The 21,372-nt window shown below is 35.4% G+C and overlaps 1 protein-coding gene and 1 pseudogene across 2 annotated transcripts in view; one reads left to right on the top strand and one right to left on the bottom strand.

Annotated features, from left to right (window-relative positions):
- The window catches only part of KYNU (kynureninase), a 118,656-nt gene extending 97,993 nt beyond the window's left edge, over positions 1-20,663 (top strand). For both annotated transcript variants that reach the window (XM_055397943.2, XM_088829176.1), the window contains 4 exons: positions 9,668-9,720; positions 11,942-12,027; positions 18,137-18,367; positions 19,676-20,663. In XM_055397943.2, the coding sequence (XP_055253918.1) occupies positions 9,668-9,720; positions 11,942-12,027; positions 18,137-18,367; positions 19,676-19,795 (490 nt within the window). In that variant the 3' untranslated portion in view covers positions 19,796-20,663. The remainder of the gene's footprint in view (positions 1-9,667; positions 9,721-11,941; positions 12,028-18,136; positions 18,368-19,675) is intronic.
- Positions 17,468-17,973, bottom strand: LOC129538008 (cytochrome b-c1 complex subunit 8 pseudogene; annotated as a pseudogene).
- Positions 20,664-21,372: the final 709 nt, after the last annotated feature.

Genomic DNA, 21,372 nt, shown 5'->3' on the forward strand with positions numbered 1-21,372 from the left:
TAAGGTGACTGAGACAATCTTGCCCACTTTTCCAGCAAACATGTCTTTATTTCTGCCCTTTTTTCCTTAGCAGTTCACTATGCAAAAGCTTTGCCCAACCATGTCTTTTGAATAGGATTTCCTGTTGGCATGAGAACAAATAATCTGATTAACTAGACCACTATGAAATGTTGTATAGGATTATATAATTTTCATCCAGAAGTGACACAGATGTAGGGGCCAAGGGTGATGGATGATAAAGAATTAGAATCGCCAATGGGACTTGTCCCAGTGTCTTTTGTAATAAGCCACTGAATTATTGTTGCTTAGTTGCTAAGTTGTATCTGACTCTTTTGCAACCCATGGACTGTAGCCAGCCAGGCTCCTCTATCCATGGGATTTCCCAGGCAAGACTACTGGAGTACCTTGCCATTTCCTTCTCCAGGGGATCTTCTCAACCCAGAGATCGAACCAATGTTTCTTTCATTGCAGGTAGATTCTTTACCACTGAGCCACCTGGGAAGACCAAGCCACACAATTTCTTTAGTGAATAAATTCAAAAGAGGCATCAGTTCAGTTCAGTTCAGTTCAGTCGCTCAGTCGTGTCCCACTCATTGTGACCCCATGAATCACAGCACGCAAGGCCTCCCTGTCCATCACCAACTCCTGGAGTTCCCTCAAACTATGTCCATCGAGTCGTTGATGCCATCCAGCCATCTCATCCTCTGTCGTCCCCTTCTCCGCCCACCCCCAATCCCTCACAGCATCAGAGCCTTTTCCAGTGAGTCAACTCATCGCATGAGGTGGCCAAAGTATTGGAGTTTCAGCTTTAGCATCAGTCCTTCCAATGAACACCCAGGACTGATCTCCTTTAGGATGGACTGGTTGGATCTCCTTGCAGTCCAAGGAACTCTCAAGAGTCTTCTCCAACACCACAGTTCAAAAGCATCAATTCTTCGGCAATCAGCTTTCTTCACAGTCCAACTCTCACATCCATACATGACCACTGGAAAAATCATAGCCTTGACTAGACAGACCTTGGTTGGCAAAGTAATGTCTCTGCTTTTTAATATGCTATCTAGGTTGGTCATAACTTTCCTTCCAAGGAGTAAGCGTCTTTTAATTTCATGGCTGCAATCAGCATCCACAGTGATTTTGGAGCCCAAAATAATAAAGTTTGACACTGTTTCCACTGTTTCCCCATCTATTTGCCATGAAATGATGGGACCAGATGCCATGATCTTAGTTTTCTGAATGTTGAGCTTCAAGCTAACTTTTTCACTCTCCTCTTTCACTTTCATCAAGAGGCTTTTGAGTTCCTCTTCACTTTCTGCCATAAGGGTGGTGTCATCTGCATATCTGAGGTTATTGATGTTTCTCCTGGCAATCTTGATTCCAGCTAGTGCTTCTTCCAGCCCAGAGAGGCATATCATCATCAAATAATGAGGCAACTTGTAAACAATTGAAATATTATATTTGTATTTTTTAAGATAAAAATTTAAAGTACTTCTATGGATTCAGTAAATAAAGCATAAAAATGATGCCTTGATCTCAGATACAGAATCAGATCCAAGTATTTTTTTCTCTAAAGAAGAACACATTTTCCGTTTGTGTATTTACTTATTTCTTTCTTATTTGGGTTATGAACACGTCATCAGTACTTTTGCTGCTGCTAAGTCACTTCAGTCGTGTCCAACTCTGTGTGACACCATAGATGGTAGCCCGCCAGGCTCCCCCGTCCCTGGGATTCTCCAGGCAAGAACACTGGAGTGGGTTGCCATTTCCTTCTCCAATGCATGAAAGTGAGAAGTGAAAGTGAAGTCGCTCAGTCATGTCCAACTCTTAGCGACCCCATGGACTGCAGCCTACCAGGCTCCTCCGCCCATGGGATTTTCCAGGCAAGAGTACTGGAGTGGGTTTCTATTGCCTTCTCCCATCAGTACTTTTAGCATTGGCTATTATTTTCTCCTGTGATACCATGTTCATACACTAGGTCTTTGATGTTTCTGTCAGATATACCCAGCAATCATAATTCATACTCTTGAATTTTTTAGTAGCACTACACAAACAAAAATGACAAATACGTAGTCTTTTTAATGAATACAGAAAAATGAAAGAAAAGTTGCCAAATTTAAAAAAAGTATTGAAGTACTCTTCCAATGTTTATTTTGAAGTCATTGAAAAAAATGGGAAAAATTGCCATTTTTTTAATGACCCTATTTCACAGCCACTGTATTTGCCTCAGATTTTTAAAAAGCATAATGCCAAGAGGAAATTTTTTAATTCATTTCCAACAGAAAGCTTTATGTGCAAAACTGCTTATACACTGTTTTTAATTTGTAACTACAGAAATTTTCATGAACAAACTGCAGTATTTTTCTTCTTTTTCAAAAGATAAAAGTAATAAAACAATAATCAATGCCTCTATACTAAATGATAGTGAATAAGTCTAATTCATTCAACTAAAACTTCTTTCTTAATTCCTTTTTTTATGCAACCATAATCTTAATCTCAATAGAAAGGATGATATTGCGTTCCCCTCCATAGTTCCCTACTGGCTAAAAGAATAAGTTTTCAATAAATTCACATCATGATAAACATAAGTACCTCAAACAAATTTCACAGTGATTTTGCTTTCCAGTGAGATTCACTTTATCTCATTGATATAGCTCAGTTACATGTTCAAATTAAGATATGTTCTGGTTCTGATACAAAGCATGTGAACACTTTGACAAATATATTTTTCATTTTTTTATTGATTCCAGTTGTCATCAGAAATTTGATAATTGTTTTAAAAGTTGTAAATGTCATCAGGTTATAAACTTAGGTACACAAGTAATTTTATTTATTTTTGTCTATCAACTCATTTGATGCAGTAAATTCAATCTTGTAACTTGGAGGTATACTTAATGACTTTTGTTATTTTTCTCAGAGTTTAAGCTCTGTCTGTTCAGAGTTTTTGTTTGTTTCCTTTTTTTTTTTTTTTTGTCCTTTTCTCCTTAGGATACCATTTAAGATTGCAAAGGTGAGTGATGTACACAGACATAGATAAAAGAGAGATATCCAGTCCACAGCCAACTCCTGAATCCATTAAATTGTGCCTGTCACACCGTTGGTTATCTGCTTCCATTACTACTGCACCCTCCAAGATGTCTATGGAACTATCATGACAATATGCCCTTTATCTCAAGTTCCACTGGGGATACTGAATCTCTTAGTCCCTTCAATTCCCTTCTCTGTGGGCACTGGAATTTCAGGATACTACCTTGGGTCTCTTGAGTTAATATGATCCTAAGTTATAAGCAAAAGTGCTATCACAGGTCCATTCTGCTAACATTTTTATATGAAGACTACAGCACCAAACTGGCCTGGAAGAATTCTTACAAATGGTTTTATTGCCTAGTAGGTCTGAGGGAATATGTTGCATGAATTTCTATCTATATATCCTCCTGAATGTATCTGGAGTTCCCATTTATTTCTCAACCATCCCAACTCATATCCCCTAGAACTTAACTTGGGGCAGGGTGTGTAGCCAGTTCTGTATTAGGAGTATGAATCCAGTCTTTCTCTTCCCATACTGAAGCTTCTCATTCCTCAGCATTCAGAACATTATTTTAATCATGGAAAACAGGAAATGGAAGAAACACTTATTGTTTCTTCCATTCTCTTTTCTTTTTGCTGTTTACAGCATAAACTTTATGCTGGGCTACTGTATGAGATGTGATAATCAGAATTCAAAAATGTCTATACATTGCAAGTCAGAAGCCTTGGCTTTTAAAGATTACCAACTCTGTATAAGTTTCAAAATCTTGTCTTGGAACTCAAAGCTAAAAGGAGTTTGGGTACTATATATATCCTTTGGTGCTTTCCACCTAACAAATGAACCTAACACAATAAAATTTGATTCACTATGGATAAGAAAGTTTAGGAAAATATTTGTAAATGATGAAAAAAACTTTAATTAAAGCCTTCAAAGTTTTTCTCTTTTACCACCCAAAATATTTTTTCCAAACAATATTATGTCAGTCCATTATCCATGAAGACAGATTTTTCAAACATGGGAAACTGGCAATTAATACCTGACTAAAAATATCGTTTTACTTATAAATATCACTATTTATTTATTTATTTATAAATAGTATAATATAGACAGTATAAATACTGTTTATTTATTTATAAATACCACTAAAACTCAACATTCAAAAAATGAAGATCATGGCATCCGACCCATCACTTCATGGCAAATAGATGGGGAAACAATGGACACAGTGAGAGACTCATTTTCTTGGGCTCCAAAATCACTGCAGATGGTGACTGCAGTTGTGAAATTAAAAGACACCTGCTCCTTAGAACAAAAGCTATGACTAACCTAGACAGCATGTTAAAAAGCAGAGATGTTACTTTGCTGACAAGGATTTGTCTAATCAAAGCTATGAGTTTTCCAGTAATCATTTATGGATGTGAGAGTTGGACCATAAAGAAAGTTGAGTGCCTAAGAATTGATGCTTTTGAACTGTGGTGTTGGAGAAGACTCTTGAGAGTCCCTTGGACTGGAAGGAGATCAAACCAGTCAATACTAAAGGAAATCAGTCCTGAATATTCATTGGAAGGACTCATAGTGAAGCTCCAATCCTTTGGCCACCTGGTGTGAAGAACTGACTCATTGGAAAAGACCCCGATGCTGGGAAAGATTGAAGGCAAGAAGAGAAAGGAATGACAGAGGATGTAATGGTTGGATGGCATCACCAACTCGACTGACATGATTTGAGCAATTTCCAAGAGTTGGTGATGGACAGGGAAGCCTGGCATGCTGCAGTTCACGGGGTCTCAAAGAGTCGGACATGACTGAGCAACTGAACGGGACTGAGAAATATCATACAAAAAAGGAATAGAACCTAAAATGGACTATAAATTTTCTAGTAAGCTTTTATTCTGCTTTATTCTGGAAAAATCATTTGACAACAATTCCAAAGTTGAATATTAAATGCACATCTAGAAATTTAGTAAACCAAATTTAAAAATCAGAAGATTCATTTAAAATCCACTCGTACAAAAAGAAAAAAATAAAAGTGGAAAAGGAAGGTGGTGGGAAATTTGCCCTCCTAGTCTATATGTGTTCGGTCTTTGAACACGTTGTTTTGATTATCTGGAACACTTTCCTTTCTCTGTGCTGAAATATACACATTCTTTTGCTCATCAGAGCCTCCCCTGACCATCACCACCCTGGTTCAGCTGTCCTAACACATGCTTCCCCTATCAACCATTTACCACACCTCACATCATTCGCATTAAAACCACTCCTCTACAAACATTAAGAGCCGGTCCCTGATCTCATGAACTTATATTCTAATTGAGGAAGAAAAAATTAAAAAGTTAATTATTTAGTTCATAAAAACACTATACGTCCTATCCTAATATATCTTTATTTTTTGGTTTCTGGTCTCTTGTAATCATTCCCTTTCAAGACACAGAATGCTTTTTTATTCACTTCTGATGTAATGACTATGTGATATTTTACAATATAGATTTACCATAGTTTATAAAACTAGTCTTTTATTGAAGAGAGTTTAGGCTATTTTCAATCTTTGATTATTACTGAAAGTTATACAGTGACTATACTTACGCATAATTCACTTCATACTTGGACAAGTTCTTCTGGAGAGCTAAACTCCCAGAAGTAAATTTTCCAGGTCAAAGAGTATATGTATTTGCAAATTCCACAACTGTTATTCATTTGTTTTCTAGAGGGGCGCATCTATAACACATATTCCAACAAGAATACATGACAGTAACTTATAAAATTTGTTAATATCAATAGAGTTCTTAATAAAACTTCTGAATTTTTGACACTTTGAGAAGTGGGCACTGGTTATTTGTTGCTTCAGTCACCAAGTTGTGTCTGACTTTTTGTGACCCTGTGGACTGCAGCACACCAGGCCTACTTGTCCCCCATCACCTCCCAGAGTTTGTCCAAGTTCAAGCCCATTGCATTTCCCTTTAACTTTAATTTGTATTTTTCTTAACAATAAATAGATGTCCCTCTTAAAAAATAATTGAGAGCCATTTCCTTTTTCTGTCTGTGTTGGTCATTTTTCTTTGGTTGTTACTTTTGCATTATGATCTCTAGGTATTTTTATACTAGAAAGTTCAGCTTCTTGTGACATAAGTTGCAAATGATTTTTAAAAAATAGACTGTCATATGATACAACTTTCTCTTATGATTTATTGGTCTATGGAGATGATCCTATAACTTTCTCTTTAGTTTTATTAATATTATGAATAGTATATTAATAGATTTGCTCATTGTTTTCATTTTGACATTTTATAATGTTGCAATGTTTTATAGAAATATTCAACTTCATTGCTCTTATTTTTTACGGATGTTTTACTATCATTTATTTTCCATATGGCATTAGAATTAGCTTGCAAGTCCTAAATGAAAACAAATAAAATCTATTTGCATATTTTACTGGGATTATTTAAATGTATAAACCCATTCAAGAAGAACTGACTTTTTTCTTGATGTTGAAAATTATTCAACTCTATGTTCTTGTTCAGATTCAGGAATATTTTTAAAAAATTATGTAAGTCTGAAATATTTTTTGCTAATATATCAGTTTGCTTTCAATTTCAATTTTTTAATTTCACTTTTAAATTTAGTTCTCATATTAATTTATTAATAGATATTTAGTTCTCATTTTAATTTTGTACAAGACCACCATGCTAAATTATCTTTTTGTTCATACTAGGTACACAATTGTATAATTTTAAAGCAGTGATGATTGACTATCTCTTTTTCAATTTTCAGCTGCAAAATATTAACATTAAAGAAAGCACCTTTGGTGTTTCTCCATTAAGTACAGGTGTGGTTTGGATGTGAATTAAGCAGAAGTTAAAAATTTTAACATTTTGGCCATAATTATATATAAATGCATGTAATATATATTTATCCTAAGATCAACTCTAAATATTGTCATCTCTATTTTATAATTTTGAATATATATTCTTTCAAATATGATTTTTTAAATGGCTATATTTCATAACATAAGCATCATATAATTTATTTTTTCTCTCTTACAAGATACTGGGGTTGCTATGACACTGTAAATAGTACTGTGCTCATTGTCCTAGCACACACGTTTTCAGTTCAGTTCAGTCGCTCAGTCGTGTCTGACTCTGCGACCCCATGAATCACAGTACGCAAGGCTGCCCTGTCCATCACCAGCTCCCGGAGTTCACTCAAACCCATGTCCATCGAGTCAGTGATGCCATCCAGCCATCTCATTCTCTGTCATCCCCTTCTCCTCCTGCCCCCAATCCCTCCCAGCATCAGAGTCTTTTCCAGTGAATCAACTCATCGCATGAGGTGGCCAAAGTATTGGAGTTTCAGCTTTAGCATCAGTCCTTCCAATGAACACCCCAGACTGATCTCCTTTAGAATGGACTGGTTGGATCTCCTTGCACACACATTTTAGTGTACTCCAAATAGTCTTTTGCATGAATCTTAAAAAGTAAAAGCACTTAGACAGAAAACTATACATAGCTTTAATTTATATTTTTAAACTGTACTCCATAAAGATTTTATTATTTATTATACTCATTATTCGGAGAAGGCAATGGCAAGCCACTCCAGTACTATTGCCTGGAAAATCCCATGGATGGAGGAGCCTGGTAGGCTGCAGTCCGTGGGGTCGCTAAGGGTCGGACACGACTGAGCGACTTCACTTTCACTTTTCACTTTCACACATTGGAGAAGGAAATGGCAACCCACTCCAGTGTTCTTGCCTGGAGAATCCCAGGGACGGGGGAGCCTGGTGGGCTTCCGTCTATGGGGTCACACAGAGTCGGACACGACTGAAGTGACTTAGCAGCAGCAGCAGCAGCAGCAGCATACTCATTATTGAACAGAGTTTATTTATTTTTACTGAATCCTTGATGAAAAAAGACATCTAAATTTTAAATAACTTTGCCAATTTAATATGTGAGGTATGTTTTCATCTTTATGTGGTTTCATATTTTTTAATTTTTACTAACATTGAGCTTTTTTCTTCCTGGAATTCATGGAGCACTTGCACTTCTCTTTTTATAAATGTCCTTTCCATGCTTTGTGACTGGGCAGCTTTGGGGACACTGCCCTTTCTCTGATGAAAAAACTCTTGGTGGAAACTCTTTTAAATGTGGCAAACAGCATCCTTCTCCCCATCATTAGGTCCTTTTGTCTGTCTTTTTAACACAGAATTTTAAATGTGTATGAATATATGATACTATCCTTTATATTTTATTTGGTTTTAATATTTTACTTTTACAAATTAAATAACTATGTGAATATATTTTCCTCATCTTTGCATTTTTTCAAATTTTACACTTATCACTTATTATGTAATTGTATGATCTGAGGACCATTTATATTTTCTGTCACATTCCATTTGTCTCCCTGATGCTTCTCGTGACAATTCTATCATCATTTATTTAATGAATTTTGTCATATAGGCTTCCCTGATAACTCAATAAAGAATCCGCCTGCAATGCAGGAGACCCCAGTTTGATTCTTGGGTCAGGAAGATCCCCTGGAAAACAGATAGGCTACCCACTCCAGTGTTTTTAGGCTTGCCTTGTGACTGAGCTGGAAAAGAATCCACCTGAAACGCGGGAGAACTGGGTTCAATCCCTGGGTTGGGAAGATCCACTGAAGAGGAGAAAGGCTACCCACTCCAGTATTCTGGCCTGGAGAATTCCATGGACAGTCCATGGAATCGCAAAGAGTCCGACATGACTAGCGACTTTGACATGTAATGTAGAGCATATTCACCTTTATACTCGGTTTCAAAATTTATTATTTTTAGACAATGAGATGGCTGGATGGCATCACCGACTTGATGGACATGAGTTTGAGTGTACTCCGGGAGTTGGTGATGGACAGGGAGGCTTGGCGTGCTGTGATTCATGGGGTCGCAAAGAGTCGGACACAACTGAGCGACTGAACTGAACTGAACTGAATTGATTCTGTATAAACATAAAAAAAATTGCCAACTTTAAAAAAAAGTACACTGGAATTTTTAATTTTGGCAGTGTTAAAACTAGCGTTTTATTTAGGAAGAGTTGATTATATTAAGAATACTGTACTTGTATCTTTCTCAAATTTTATATTTTCTTCATACTATTTGTAATTTTTATCTAATAAGCACACATATACATATGATTTTTCCTGTATATTTTATACTTTATGTCTGGCCAATTAACATTCTTATGAAACTCTAAAAGTAACCAATTTCTTTAGAAAATTATTAAAATTTCAACAATTTAGAGGTTATTTTTATGTCATTTCTCTTTAGGATTCCTATTGCAAAAAGAATACATTATTGTATTAATCACTTTTCTTTTTTATTTTCACCTGTTTTAAAATCTAAAGAAACAACATTTTTGTTCATTTTATTTTATTTTAAACAACAAGGTCATTAAATATAGCTCTTCAGATTATTTAACTTTGCAAATATATAACCAGTAATATGAAAAAATTAATTTTTATTCTCTCTGAGGTTAATTGTCTTATGATAGCACATGACATTTATATGCTTAAGTATTTATGACTCATATCACAAATGATTTTAATATGAAGGCCCAAGAGTCCTATATTAATTCTGATTGTATTTATAGTCCAAAATAGCTAATGCTACTATATATGTTTCAGGTTAGTGGGATGGTTCGGCCATGAACTAAGCACCAGATTTAAGATGGATAACAGTAAGTGTATTCAATGTTGCTTCACAAGTCATTTTATTTTAAGTTTATTTCAGTTTTCATCTTTGTATGATATGTAATATGCATGCCTCATGGAGAATGCACTTTGAAAATGCCACTAAAAATTCTTAAAATAAGAAATGACATTTCCTCAATGTAAGACTAAGTATTCATAGATTTTAGTATGATTTTGAGTCTATCCTTTTATAGGGAAATAAGAGAAAGCAAAATCAGACAGCAGAGACAGAAAGGAATCACTGTCCTTAGAGTCAGGCCCAGAGAGACTTAGGTATCAAGCCCATTTTGCTGTTTTGTGATGCTGTACAAATTTGATCATTTTGGACTTTTAATTTTTTTCCTCATGTATCTAATGTGAATAATAATATCTATTTCAGGGTTTGGTTTGAGAGTAAAACACGTTCAAAGCTGTAAACTAAGCAACATACTAATTAATGAATGTTCAATTTTATCCACTCTTTTCCCAAATTGTCCTCCTTTTGTGGCTTTTTCCACAAGCATGCATATGTGTATGCTAAATCACTTCAGTCATGTCCAGCTCTGTGCAACCCTATGGATTGTAGCCTGCCAGTCTCCTCTGTCAGTGGGATTCTCCAGACAAGAATAATGGAGTGGGTTGCCATGCCTTCTTCCAGGGGATCCTACCCCCTCCTAAGGGATCAAACTTGCATCTCATGTCTCTTGCATTGACAAGCGTGTTCTTTACCACTAGCACCACCTGGCAAGCCCGCTTTCACCACATACCAAACAGTAACCCCAGTGGGTAGAAATTAAAGTACATAATTAGTGCAGGGAGTTCTTAAACTGCCCTACTTCTCTTTCCTGAGTGACTTTATTCTTCCATCACACGGGATACAGAAAACTTCCTAAACATTCTGAGAAATCAACTTAAACTTGATCCTTTAGACTGCTTCCAATCCTGAGATTTGATGTTACATATATACACATTTGCACCAACCAACATGCAAAGGATAAAGATGGGCCCTTTGAGTCAAATCAGGAAAGCTATATTTTATCTTAGCTGCTGAAATCATGAGCTATTTTATACAGTTATTTAAACTGTTTGTAATAGGTTTTCTTATCTGTAAATGAGAAAGTTGGATTAGATCAGGAGTGGGCAAAGTGTTTTTTTCTGTGAAGGATCAGACTGTAGATATGTTAAGCTTTGGAGGCTAACTGTGGCACGTGCACAACTGTGCTATTGTGGTACTAAAGCAGCCATTGAAATATATAAATAAGTGAACAGGGCTATGTTCCAATAAACTTTTATTTGCAAAAATAAGGAGTGGGCCAGATGTGACCCATAGGACATAGTCTGACTAGCCCTCATTAGATGAGTATCTAAAGACCCAGAAAATTCTCTCACTCTAAGTTAGTATTAGTTTTCAATTTGCTCTAACTAGTAATTTTAACTTTTGGATTTAACTTGCAACTATTCAATATAATGAATTATATGAGAATATTGTCTGTTATTAACTTGCCTTTTCAATATATTCTTAGGCAGATCATTTTTGTAAACCACATTTTTTCCTCTTTTCTAAGAGAAGTCACTTGATGTAGTAATTCTAGTGTTAAAAGTCACCTTCATACATCATTTCATTCACATTTCTGCCTTTGGAGGATATTACAATTACAAGCCATTCAAGTCTTGATATTTTGCTGTCATTGACATGGTTTCTGGTAGGAGGCCTCTATGGACTGTGACCCGTGGAGACTGCTACCGCCATTAGGTCTCAGAGGTGGGGATGAGGGAGAGGTTTGCTGCTGCATCATGGCCTGGGCCCGGCTAGTGGACAGCTGTAGAGAGAGCTCTGGGGCTCTGTGGAATGCAGCCCTGGGGCCCCTAGTTCATCTGCCAGTTCCAAGGCCTAAGGCACCGATCCGTCTCTCACTGTGCTCTCCTCTACAAGCACCACTGCCAGGCTGACTGTTAACAGAGCAGGACCTCTAACTGCCTGCTAAGAATCTTGCACTAGAAGCTGCGTGCCTACCCTGTCCCTGTTACAGAAGCAGACAAGATGAAGCTGCAGGTGAAGGAAAAATAAACCAGTATTTTAGGTCCATGAAGTTTCTATTAATTATCTCAAAAATCTTGGGAAAAAAAGCTTTTAAGTCTTACATTTTTCCCTTCTACTTTACTGTCATTAAAATATCCATAAAGGACACTTTTTTGATACATCCTATAAAAATGATATTAATTTTTCAGAACTGCAGTTAATCCCTGGAGTCAATGGATTCCGAATCTCAAACCCTCCCATTCTGTTGGTCTGTTCCTTACATGCTAGTTTAGAGGTAAGTGATCTATGCATCAAACTTCCCACATTGTCACCTTTCTCTTTATCTGATTGTGACATGCTGTCATATTTTATCTGTTAATCAGCTAGGTTAATATGCACTGTGCATAAACAATGAGCAAAGGACAGGGTTCTCCTATAGGACAGTGACTGTGGCTCATGTCACCCTTCATTTATATCTCCAGTCCCCACCCAGCACAAGGCTTGGCAGTGTTGGTACTTAATGTTCAATAGAACTTAGTTGGGGTGACGTATATTTAGTTACACTTAGAATTTGTGTGAAGTTGAATGAGTCACTGGATCTTCTATTAGTCTTTCTATATGTAAAATAAACCTGAAATATTTGTCTTTGTTAATTCACTCATTCAATCATTTATTAAAAATTTATCATGTGTCGGACAATGTTGTGATTACTGGGGACTCATTTCTCCTAGTTCTGTGAGTCAGTGAGCTCACAAAGTGCCATATGACAAAATTATAGGAGGACTTACTGTAAGGGGTGAGGGAAAGTATGAATAGTCAGAGTAAAGCAGAGATTGAGTAAGGCTGTCCCATGAGATAGGGTGTATTTTCCCCCTTATTGGGGTTTCTATGTCATTATATCCATGTGTAATCTTCACTGTTAATGGCTTAGTATTTTTCTTTAAGTTCTTTCATATTTTTACTTGAAAGTAGTCTCACTCTAAATTATAATACCCAAAGGGTCAGTTTGATTTTCTAGACATGCATGTCTATTACTTCTATATATCTAGGTACTTACCTATAACTATTCGTTTATATACACATGTAATGCATATACATGTATATGCATATACATACCTTCTAATTATTTGGATATCAGATATTCATTAGTTTCAGATTGAGACAAAAATTTATCTAAGTAAATATATATTATTAATAATTATATACTCTATGATAATGAGCTTCCCACGTGGCCCAGTAGTAAAGTGTACCTGCAATACAGGAGACACAGCAGGAGCCTTGGGTTCAATCCCAGGCTTGGGAAAATCCCCTGGAGAAGGAAATGGCATCTCATTGCAGTATTCTTGCCTAGGAAATCCTACGGACAGAGGAGCCTGATGGGCTATATAGTCCTCGGGGTTGCAAAAAGAGTTGTCAGATACAACTTAGTGACTAAAACAACAAATATGATAATAGTATTAATACACATATTAAAGAAATGCATATTTTATATACATAAAGTATATTTTAAGTAAATATACATATATATTTCTAATAGAGATCTTAAATACATAGACATTAAAATATAAATTTGATTTTTTTAAGTATTGAAAGCCTCCTAAAATCATCTAGTTTAGGAAATTCTGTTGTGCCGTATTACAGCATGAGTGACTAGATAAAGACTTCAAAATCTTTTCCAAACCTAAAATTCTAGAACTCTGCGAAAATTCACAGCAGCTTCTCATTCTGGCCACTGGGCGGCAGTGTCAAGTTCCTCTGTTTTTATACAGCTTCACCACTAGATAGTAGTAATCAGCTCGTTTCATTTCATCCCAATTTAAAAAAACACCTACTCAGTGTTACCACTAGATGGAGCTTGTGCTATTTTCAGGTTTTGGCAGATTTTTCTGTTTTGCGATGAAATAGACCCAGTAACAAGATTTCTCAGTGATACAAATTATATTTGGGGAGGGGTGGGGGAGTGATTAAATCTGCTTGGCAAACCAAATAATTATATTTGACTTGTTTTTAAAACATTCAACCTGAGGAACAGTTCCATTAAACATTGTTGTTTTTTTTTTAAAGAAAATAACGTTTTGCAAACTTTGCAAACTTATATCAGGAAGAAGATGAATTATTGATACAATAAGGAGAAAACAAGGCACGAAGCCATACCTTAGAAAGAAGTTGCACTTAAAGTTATTTCCTCTGATTTTACTCATCTTTGCAAATTATTTCCTAGCCATATCTAGAAAATACCTTTTAGACACTATCACTTCGGTGTTTTTTTCAGGGGACTGATTTCAGTATTCACCTCTCTGCCACAGAAAAAAACAGATTCCTATTTTCCCTGCCAATAGTTTTGCTCCACACTGTATAACAGTCACCTAGATATGGTTTTTATTCTCAGCTGGAATCTGAAAACTGATGTATCTTCTACTTTAATATCTAAACTTAAGCCTAAGAAAAGGACCCTAAAGCCCCAGAAAACGGATGTACACTTCTCTTGAATTTCTCATCACTTAAGTATTTCTCTTCAGCCTCATGGAAATACCGTATTAAATGATTCACTGTCGAGGCTATATTTTTACCAAAATTATCTTTAAATAATCAAACCTTGAGTTGAAGAAAGTATTTTTTAAATTCTTACTTCCCATTACAAATTTCAAAATTCTGAAATTACAAAACAATATATTTCACTATTTCTCATTCTCTAGGTAACTGTTAAACTGTTGTTCTTTCTAGATGTTTCTGAACTTACTATATGACTATTAGTTAATTAACAATTCAGCACTTATTTATTTTAAAATTTTGCATATAGGAGATAAGTTGAAGTTTGAGTAAGTGAAAGAAATAAACACACAAATCAAACTACATTTGTTATCTCTACTTCCATTTAGAAAAATATTCTTACACAGTAAAATACCAACTGAAGGAGAGATTTTATATTTAAGAATCTATATATATTGGGACTTCCCTAGAGGTCCAGTGACTAAGACTCCACACTCCCAATGCAGGGGGCCTGGGTTTACTCTCTGTCAGGGAACTAGATCCTAAAGGCTGCAACTAAGAGTTTGCATGCTACAACAAAAGATGCTGCATGCCGCAACAAGGGCTGATATTCCCATGTGTGAAAACAAAGACCTGGTACACACAAATAAATAAATATTAAATAAAACTGCAAAAAAAAAAAAAAAGAATTGATGTACATGGACATGATTTCAGATTTGTAATACAAAGATTTTTTTTTAATTAGTTATGGCATTGTTCACAATGTGTATTTGATTGAGGGATATGGTGAAAAATAACACTTTATAATCAGTTTCAAACCGTTTCTTTATACTGTTTTCTATTTAATAAGTTATGCAATAATTTTAAAAATACTGTGAATAAAGAGGAAGAATAAGGTAGGAAGCAGGAGGCAAATATTCCATCCCTTACTGTGACACTAAGTATGACCTTAAACAAATGACAACTGCTCTTGAATTCATTTGCCTCCGCCTTTTAATGAAGATGTTTGGACCAGATTACTTCAGAGGTCACCTCAATCTTCCAGTTAGTAAACATGACATTAAACAACACTTACATTTTATATTGAAGGGTCTTATTTATACAGAACAACAGGTAGGCAATATAATTATTTAAATAGCTTCAAAATATAAAATTAGAGCATGCAATTAAAATATAGGGCAAGTCAGAAGAAATGTACTCTGCACTTCCTCAGAAAGTTATTAGGGACCAAATTTTAAGAACTTAAGAGTTGAGAACATCATGTTATACTTATTTTTCTTATTTAAAATTATCTAACTTTGAATTTATTTTAGCTAGTAAGAAAAATAACCCAAGTAGTGGAAATTCTGCCAAGAATTCTGTTATAAACTGAATATTTTCAATTTGCACTTTTCATTTTTCCTAATTTAAAAAAAAAAAATTCCACAGTGTTGAAAGCATGAAAATAATGAGAAGCAAAAAAAAAAAAAAAGGCTGTGGGGGATATTTGCTCTACTTCATTCACTGTTAACTCCTATTATCCCCTCTTAATATTTTTAACTGAGGCTTCTGAAGAGACTTTTACACTCTGTGAGAAGAATTTAAAGCCACCTCAGAATGCAGCTTCTGACTGTAATGTGGAAAATAGTTTTACATTTAAACCTTACTTGATTATTTACAAAGAGTACTGATATGTTAAAATCAAGATAGTTGTCATGAAAAACTTTTGCGTTTTTGTTATCAAATCTGCAAGAGCAAAACTTCATTAAAAAAACCCTATAATCTTAATATTCCACAAAGTCTTACTGACTTATGAATACAAGTGAAATATCATTAAAAGTACTAATTTATACAGTGCCCCATCTGCATCTTATGGGACCCAAAGCAGATCCAGCAAGTTTACTAGAATTACTTAAATAATTAAAATGTCTTCAAATTACTATGAATCTCCAAAGAGAAGCTTGGAAAGATTCCTGTTTGGGTTTTTGTTTTAATTCCAAGCCTGACAGTCAGACCACTGGGTGGACCACACTTTACCTGTTCCTTGCTCCTGCCTCCTGTGAGAATGTTGATTCTTGAATCAGGCTCTCTGTGGCCATTTTGTTTTACATAGGAAATGAAGAGATGCCTCCTACCAAACTCCATGTAACGAGGGTTACCCGACTACTAAAGCAGCATTTTTTTGCACTGAATATGTCAGACATTAGCTTCTACTTTCAGCTGAACTCTTTCCAGGTTGCAGACACACTCCATGAGGTCTGGTTGGGGAAACAGACAGATGCCTTGCTACTGTCTGATACTCTTCTCTTCTTTCAATATATTAACTTAAATATAACTCCCATCTTCTCCTTCAGCCAAATACATACCCTCCGCAATAGGTCAAGAAAATCTGCCTGGACAGTTTGAGTCCTATTAGAATGCCTACCCACACATGCCATGTGTATATACAGAAAGAACTATTTTCATAGACTTCATAAAGTATAGATATCACCAAATGACCCTATTTTTGCTCTGTGGCCTGCCATGATACAAAAAAGGGACATTAAGTGGCTGCCACTGCATCATTCTCTGTTTGCAGTTCATTCAGTTCTTATATGTAGGATATATTTTTAAACTCTACTTGACCTTAAGAGATAAGCTAAAAAAGCTTGTCTGTTCTGACCCCTAATGTTCCAGCACCAGTTATTGTGTGCCCTTGTCACTCATCTTAATACAAAAAACCTCAAGAAGCAAGTGGCAGTATTTTCACACCAGTGTTAAAGAGTTGAGCAGCAGAAAAAAACTATGAAAGAAGAAAAAAGAAAGACTTCAATGCTTTCAATGCAAATGCTTCAGTAATATATAAGCATTATCTAACATTACTTGCTTTCCTGCCTGACAAAACTTAGCATCATTTTTAACTCCTTGTTTTCTTATTGTTAAACTGAAAGAGATTTAGGAATTGGTAAAATGATTATGAATAATATTGGTAACATTGCCTTCCACATAAGCATTGAACTCTCACTGTACTTTTTTGTGGACTAAACAAACTTTATACAGGGATAAAAAGAAGAAAAAAATCTTGATTATAATTGTATAAAATGTTTGGAGGAAAAATTCTGACATTTCTAAAATTTTAAATCCATTTATTAAGGTATGTTTTACTTGTACTAATTATATGAAGCTAATTCAAAATAGCTCTGAAGGAACATTACGTTAACTTATTTTTTTCTGCTTGTGCAAGTATTTTTTAAACAACATTTGTACAGCTATTCTATCACGGAAACTTTTTTTTTTTTTTAAAGCCAATAATAAGTTTATTGTGTCTTCAAGACACTACAATATACACTCCTCTCCCAGAGAAGGGTCTTTCAGAGACAAGGAAGCATTATCCAGATGAGTAGCTTATTTGTCATTTTCATAGGCAGCTGGATTCTTCCTCTTCGATTTCTCAAACTCCTGCGTTCCCCATGTGTAGACAAGATAAAACACTATGAACGGCGGCGCGACGCGAAGGATGCACGCCCGACTTCGGCGCAGCACGTTGGGGATGCCCTTGCTGAAGTAGTGCGGAAAGGAGCGCTGCTCGAAGGGCGACAAGCTGTAGGTGATCACATGCCGCACCCGTGTCAGATGCCCAAATTGGCGGCCCATGGTCGCGGCGGCCTCGAGGTCACCTCGCCCGCCACAGCGCAGGACCCTCCGGCTTCCGTCCGCCACTTCCGGTAGGATCGGACACCGCGCCCGGAGGCAGTGAGGTCACTTCCGGGAGAACTAGTTCAATATTTAATGGCAAAGTACTTAAAAGACATGTTTTTTATGAAAAGATTATCTAAAATGCGATGTTTTATTGGAAAGGACAGAAGCAGGCCTTCCCTTTTTATACGTGATTTACAGTTAATTTTACTTTATAAATGAACAAGAAACTGTGAATCTGATTGTTTCTCATTCTGCAGATCTTTAAACAAGCAACTATGAAAGCACTGAGGAGAAAATCTATTTTGCTAACTGGTTATCTGGAATACATGATCAAGCATTACTTCAGCCAGGACAAAGCAGAAAGCAAGAAAACAATCGTGAACATAATTACTCCATCCTGTATAGAGGAACGTGGCTGCCAGCTCACCCTAACATTTTCTAGTCCAATAAAATACATTTTCCAAGAACTAGAAAAAAGAGGAGTGGTTGTAAGTGTATCTCTTGTTTTCCTACCAGGTTTTCTCTATGGGTTGCAAATGTTGAGGATAAAATTTGAATTTTTCAGTTTATGCATTTTTCTATGATACTTAATTTGGATCAGTGAGGATAAATTAAGTGCCAACTAAGTATTCAGCACTTTGTTAACTAAATGCACAGAGATCTGTTATTTCTGATAAAAGGGAAAACACCACAAATTTTGTTGTAGGAAACAGTTTTATGTAACTTATCCATTCTTTTCGTTATAGATTGGGCAGAAAAAAAAAAAATAGTGAAAACCCCAATATAAATTTGTGGAGTAAGTGGAATTAAAGATCACGTCAATATAGCAGAGGAAGAAAAAGGAAATTAGTCTTGTTTAGTTTGATTGAAATAAGTTATTTTCAACCTGTTCACTGCAGTCAAGAAAGATATGTAGACAAATCTTAAGAGTGTTAACATTGTATGGAATATATGTTTTTTTTTGGTGTTTTTTACTATTGTGCCTAAAATCATCCTCTTTGTCTCTTGAAGAGAATTAATAATTGTTTAATGAGCAATTCCAGGATAAATAGTGATATCTATTTCCAGGGATAATATAATTTAGAAAATACTGCACTCAGTGTTCCAAACCTTTAGGAGAGATTTCCCCAGTTTTTGGAGACACATAGAATATCAGCAATCCAAATAAAATTCTGCCATTTGCAAGCCATGTGCTCCTGTGAAAGTTGGTAAACATCTATTGACTTGAGACTTCTCATCCATATTGGAATCAAATATACTTACCTCAAAAGATGTTATTGAATTAAATGTGACAGCAAGCACAAATCATTTGTTATATTGTCTAGCCTGTAGGGGTGTCTCTTAACAACAGAGTCACAGTGATCTTCAGACAACTGAATTATCTAATTCATGAGATTAGGGATTATTGAATTCAATGGAAATATAATTGACTAAAACTCTCCAGATCTCAGTGAAGTTCTCATTCATTGAAATGTGTGCAAGGATTCCAGTCTCTTCAGGGTCTCCCCACAGATAAACTACATACCCGATCTATTGGATGCTTATAAAGGATGAGTACACTTCAGGAAAGTACTTCAGACATTAATGTACCAACCCATTAATATTTTAATTATTATTAAGAGAATAGCTTCAAATAACACAAACATGACATTTTACTTAAAGTGAAAAAAATGCTTACATATTAAATTTTAGGGTAATCAGTATGAATGTTTTATGCAAGTTTCTCTTGAAGGCAGATTTCCATTATGTGAAAAATGTTAACATTATTGTGGCTTTACTTTTTGTTTCCCCTACAGTGTGACAAACGGGAGCCAGATGGCATTCGAGTGGCTCCAGTTCCTCTCTACAATTCTTTCCATGATGTTTATAAATTTATCAATCTGCTCACTTCTGCACTTGGCTCTGTAGAAACATAAAATAGCAGTATTTTCCACAGCAACTAAAGCAAATAAAATGGAAAGCCTGCAATTACCTTATTACTATTATTCATGTCTTAATTATTGGAAGTATTTAAAAACTGATTACAATTAACTGGAAATGAATTGCATACTTCATAGGAAAACATGACAATTTTGCTAAGGATCTGTGGTCTTGAGATCTCTATGGCTGTCCAACTTCTTGGTGTTTGGTGAATAAAAGTATTTATTGGTGCAAGTATTATGTACACAGTCTTGATTATCTGTCACATTTCATAGTTAATGAAATGGTTTCTGTTGGTTTAATTATAATTTGAATGACAACTTCACATGTATGTAGAAATTTTTGTATCAATTTTAGAAATATTATTTTAATTTTAATTTTAATTTACCAAGCAATTTCTTATAGGCACTGCCATTGAACAGTCTGAAGAATGTATGCTTTTTACAATGTTCCACCTAACTCCAATCTAAGGAACACAAAATACATTTTCTAGGGCAGTGGCTTTCAAATACTTTCGTCATAATCTATACTAAGAAATGCATTTAATATCAGGGTGTAATTTGTGTACATGCCTTACTTCATTGATTCTAATATACAACTTTTAATCACATTTTAACATCCGGTAAAGAAGAAATATCTTTCAACTTTAAATCAACAGCTTCTTAAAATTGCCACTGGCCATTCTTTCATGTTACCATCCCTGATGCTGCCATGATTCTCATACTGAGTATATATCATCCTAGATCTGGTTTTAAAGTTGTATACATAGTAGAAGCAAAAGTTGCATAAATTATTTGCCTGTGCTTTAATATTCATTACTTTATGTCATCACAACAAATGTTGGTTGAAGTTCATTAAATTGATTTCTTTATTTTTCATGGATGTCCTTTTATTTAATGTTATCATAATCTCTTGCTTTTGTTTAATGGGAATCACTCTGGATAAAAGACTTTAGATGCTTCTCTTCTGTAAAAGAGTGAAATAAATCACGTGAAGATTCTTGCAGTTGAGGATCAGAGTTAGGAAATAAGTGCTCACTTCTCAAGCCCTGTCCCAAATCTATGGACTTTTCTTACTCACTGTGAAAGGAAAACTGCAGTTACATTCATCCCTGTAAGATTCCCCTAGTTTTTAACTGTTAATGCCATAAACACTATGCAAGAATTGGCAAAATATTCCACACTTCTGTACATAAGCAGCAAGAAAAAGTAAGTATGATGTAATTATTGCCCATGATGAAACAAATTAACTTAGCCAACCACTTTGAATGGCAGAGTTAAATAAAAGTTGCAGAGCTCCGACACCAACACCAGCAACAACTGATATTTATGGAGAACTTCCTACATGCCATCCATTCTGCTGTTCTATTTATATGCTATCTCATTTAGCTGAGTAGTTGCATAATTACTTTAGAAGTGCTTTCCACCTCCACTTTTGGCAAAACTCATCCTCATAGATGGAAAAATTCTCAAGACCTTAAAATCTGACCATAAATGACATCATCTACAAGAAACAGTTTTTGAACCTCATCAGTTCAGTTCAGTCTCAATCCTGTCCAACTCTTTGCGACCCC

This window comes from Moschus berezovskii, chromosome 2 (assembly GCF_049115385.1).
Source record: "Moschus berezovskii isolate FMDL1 chromosome 2, NW_MosBer_1.0, whole genome shotgun sequence".
In the NCBI taxonomy this organism is placed as follows: Eukaryota; Metazoa; Chordata; class Mammalia; order Artiodactyla; family Moschidae; genus Moschus; species Moschus berezovskii.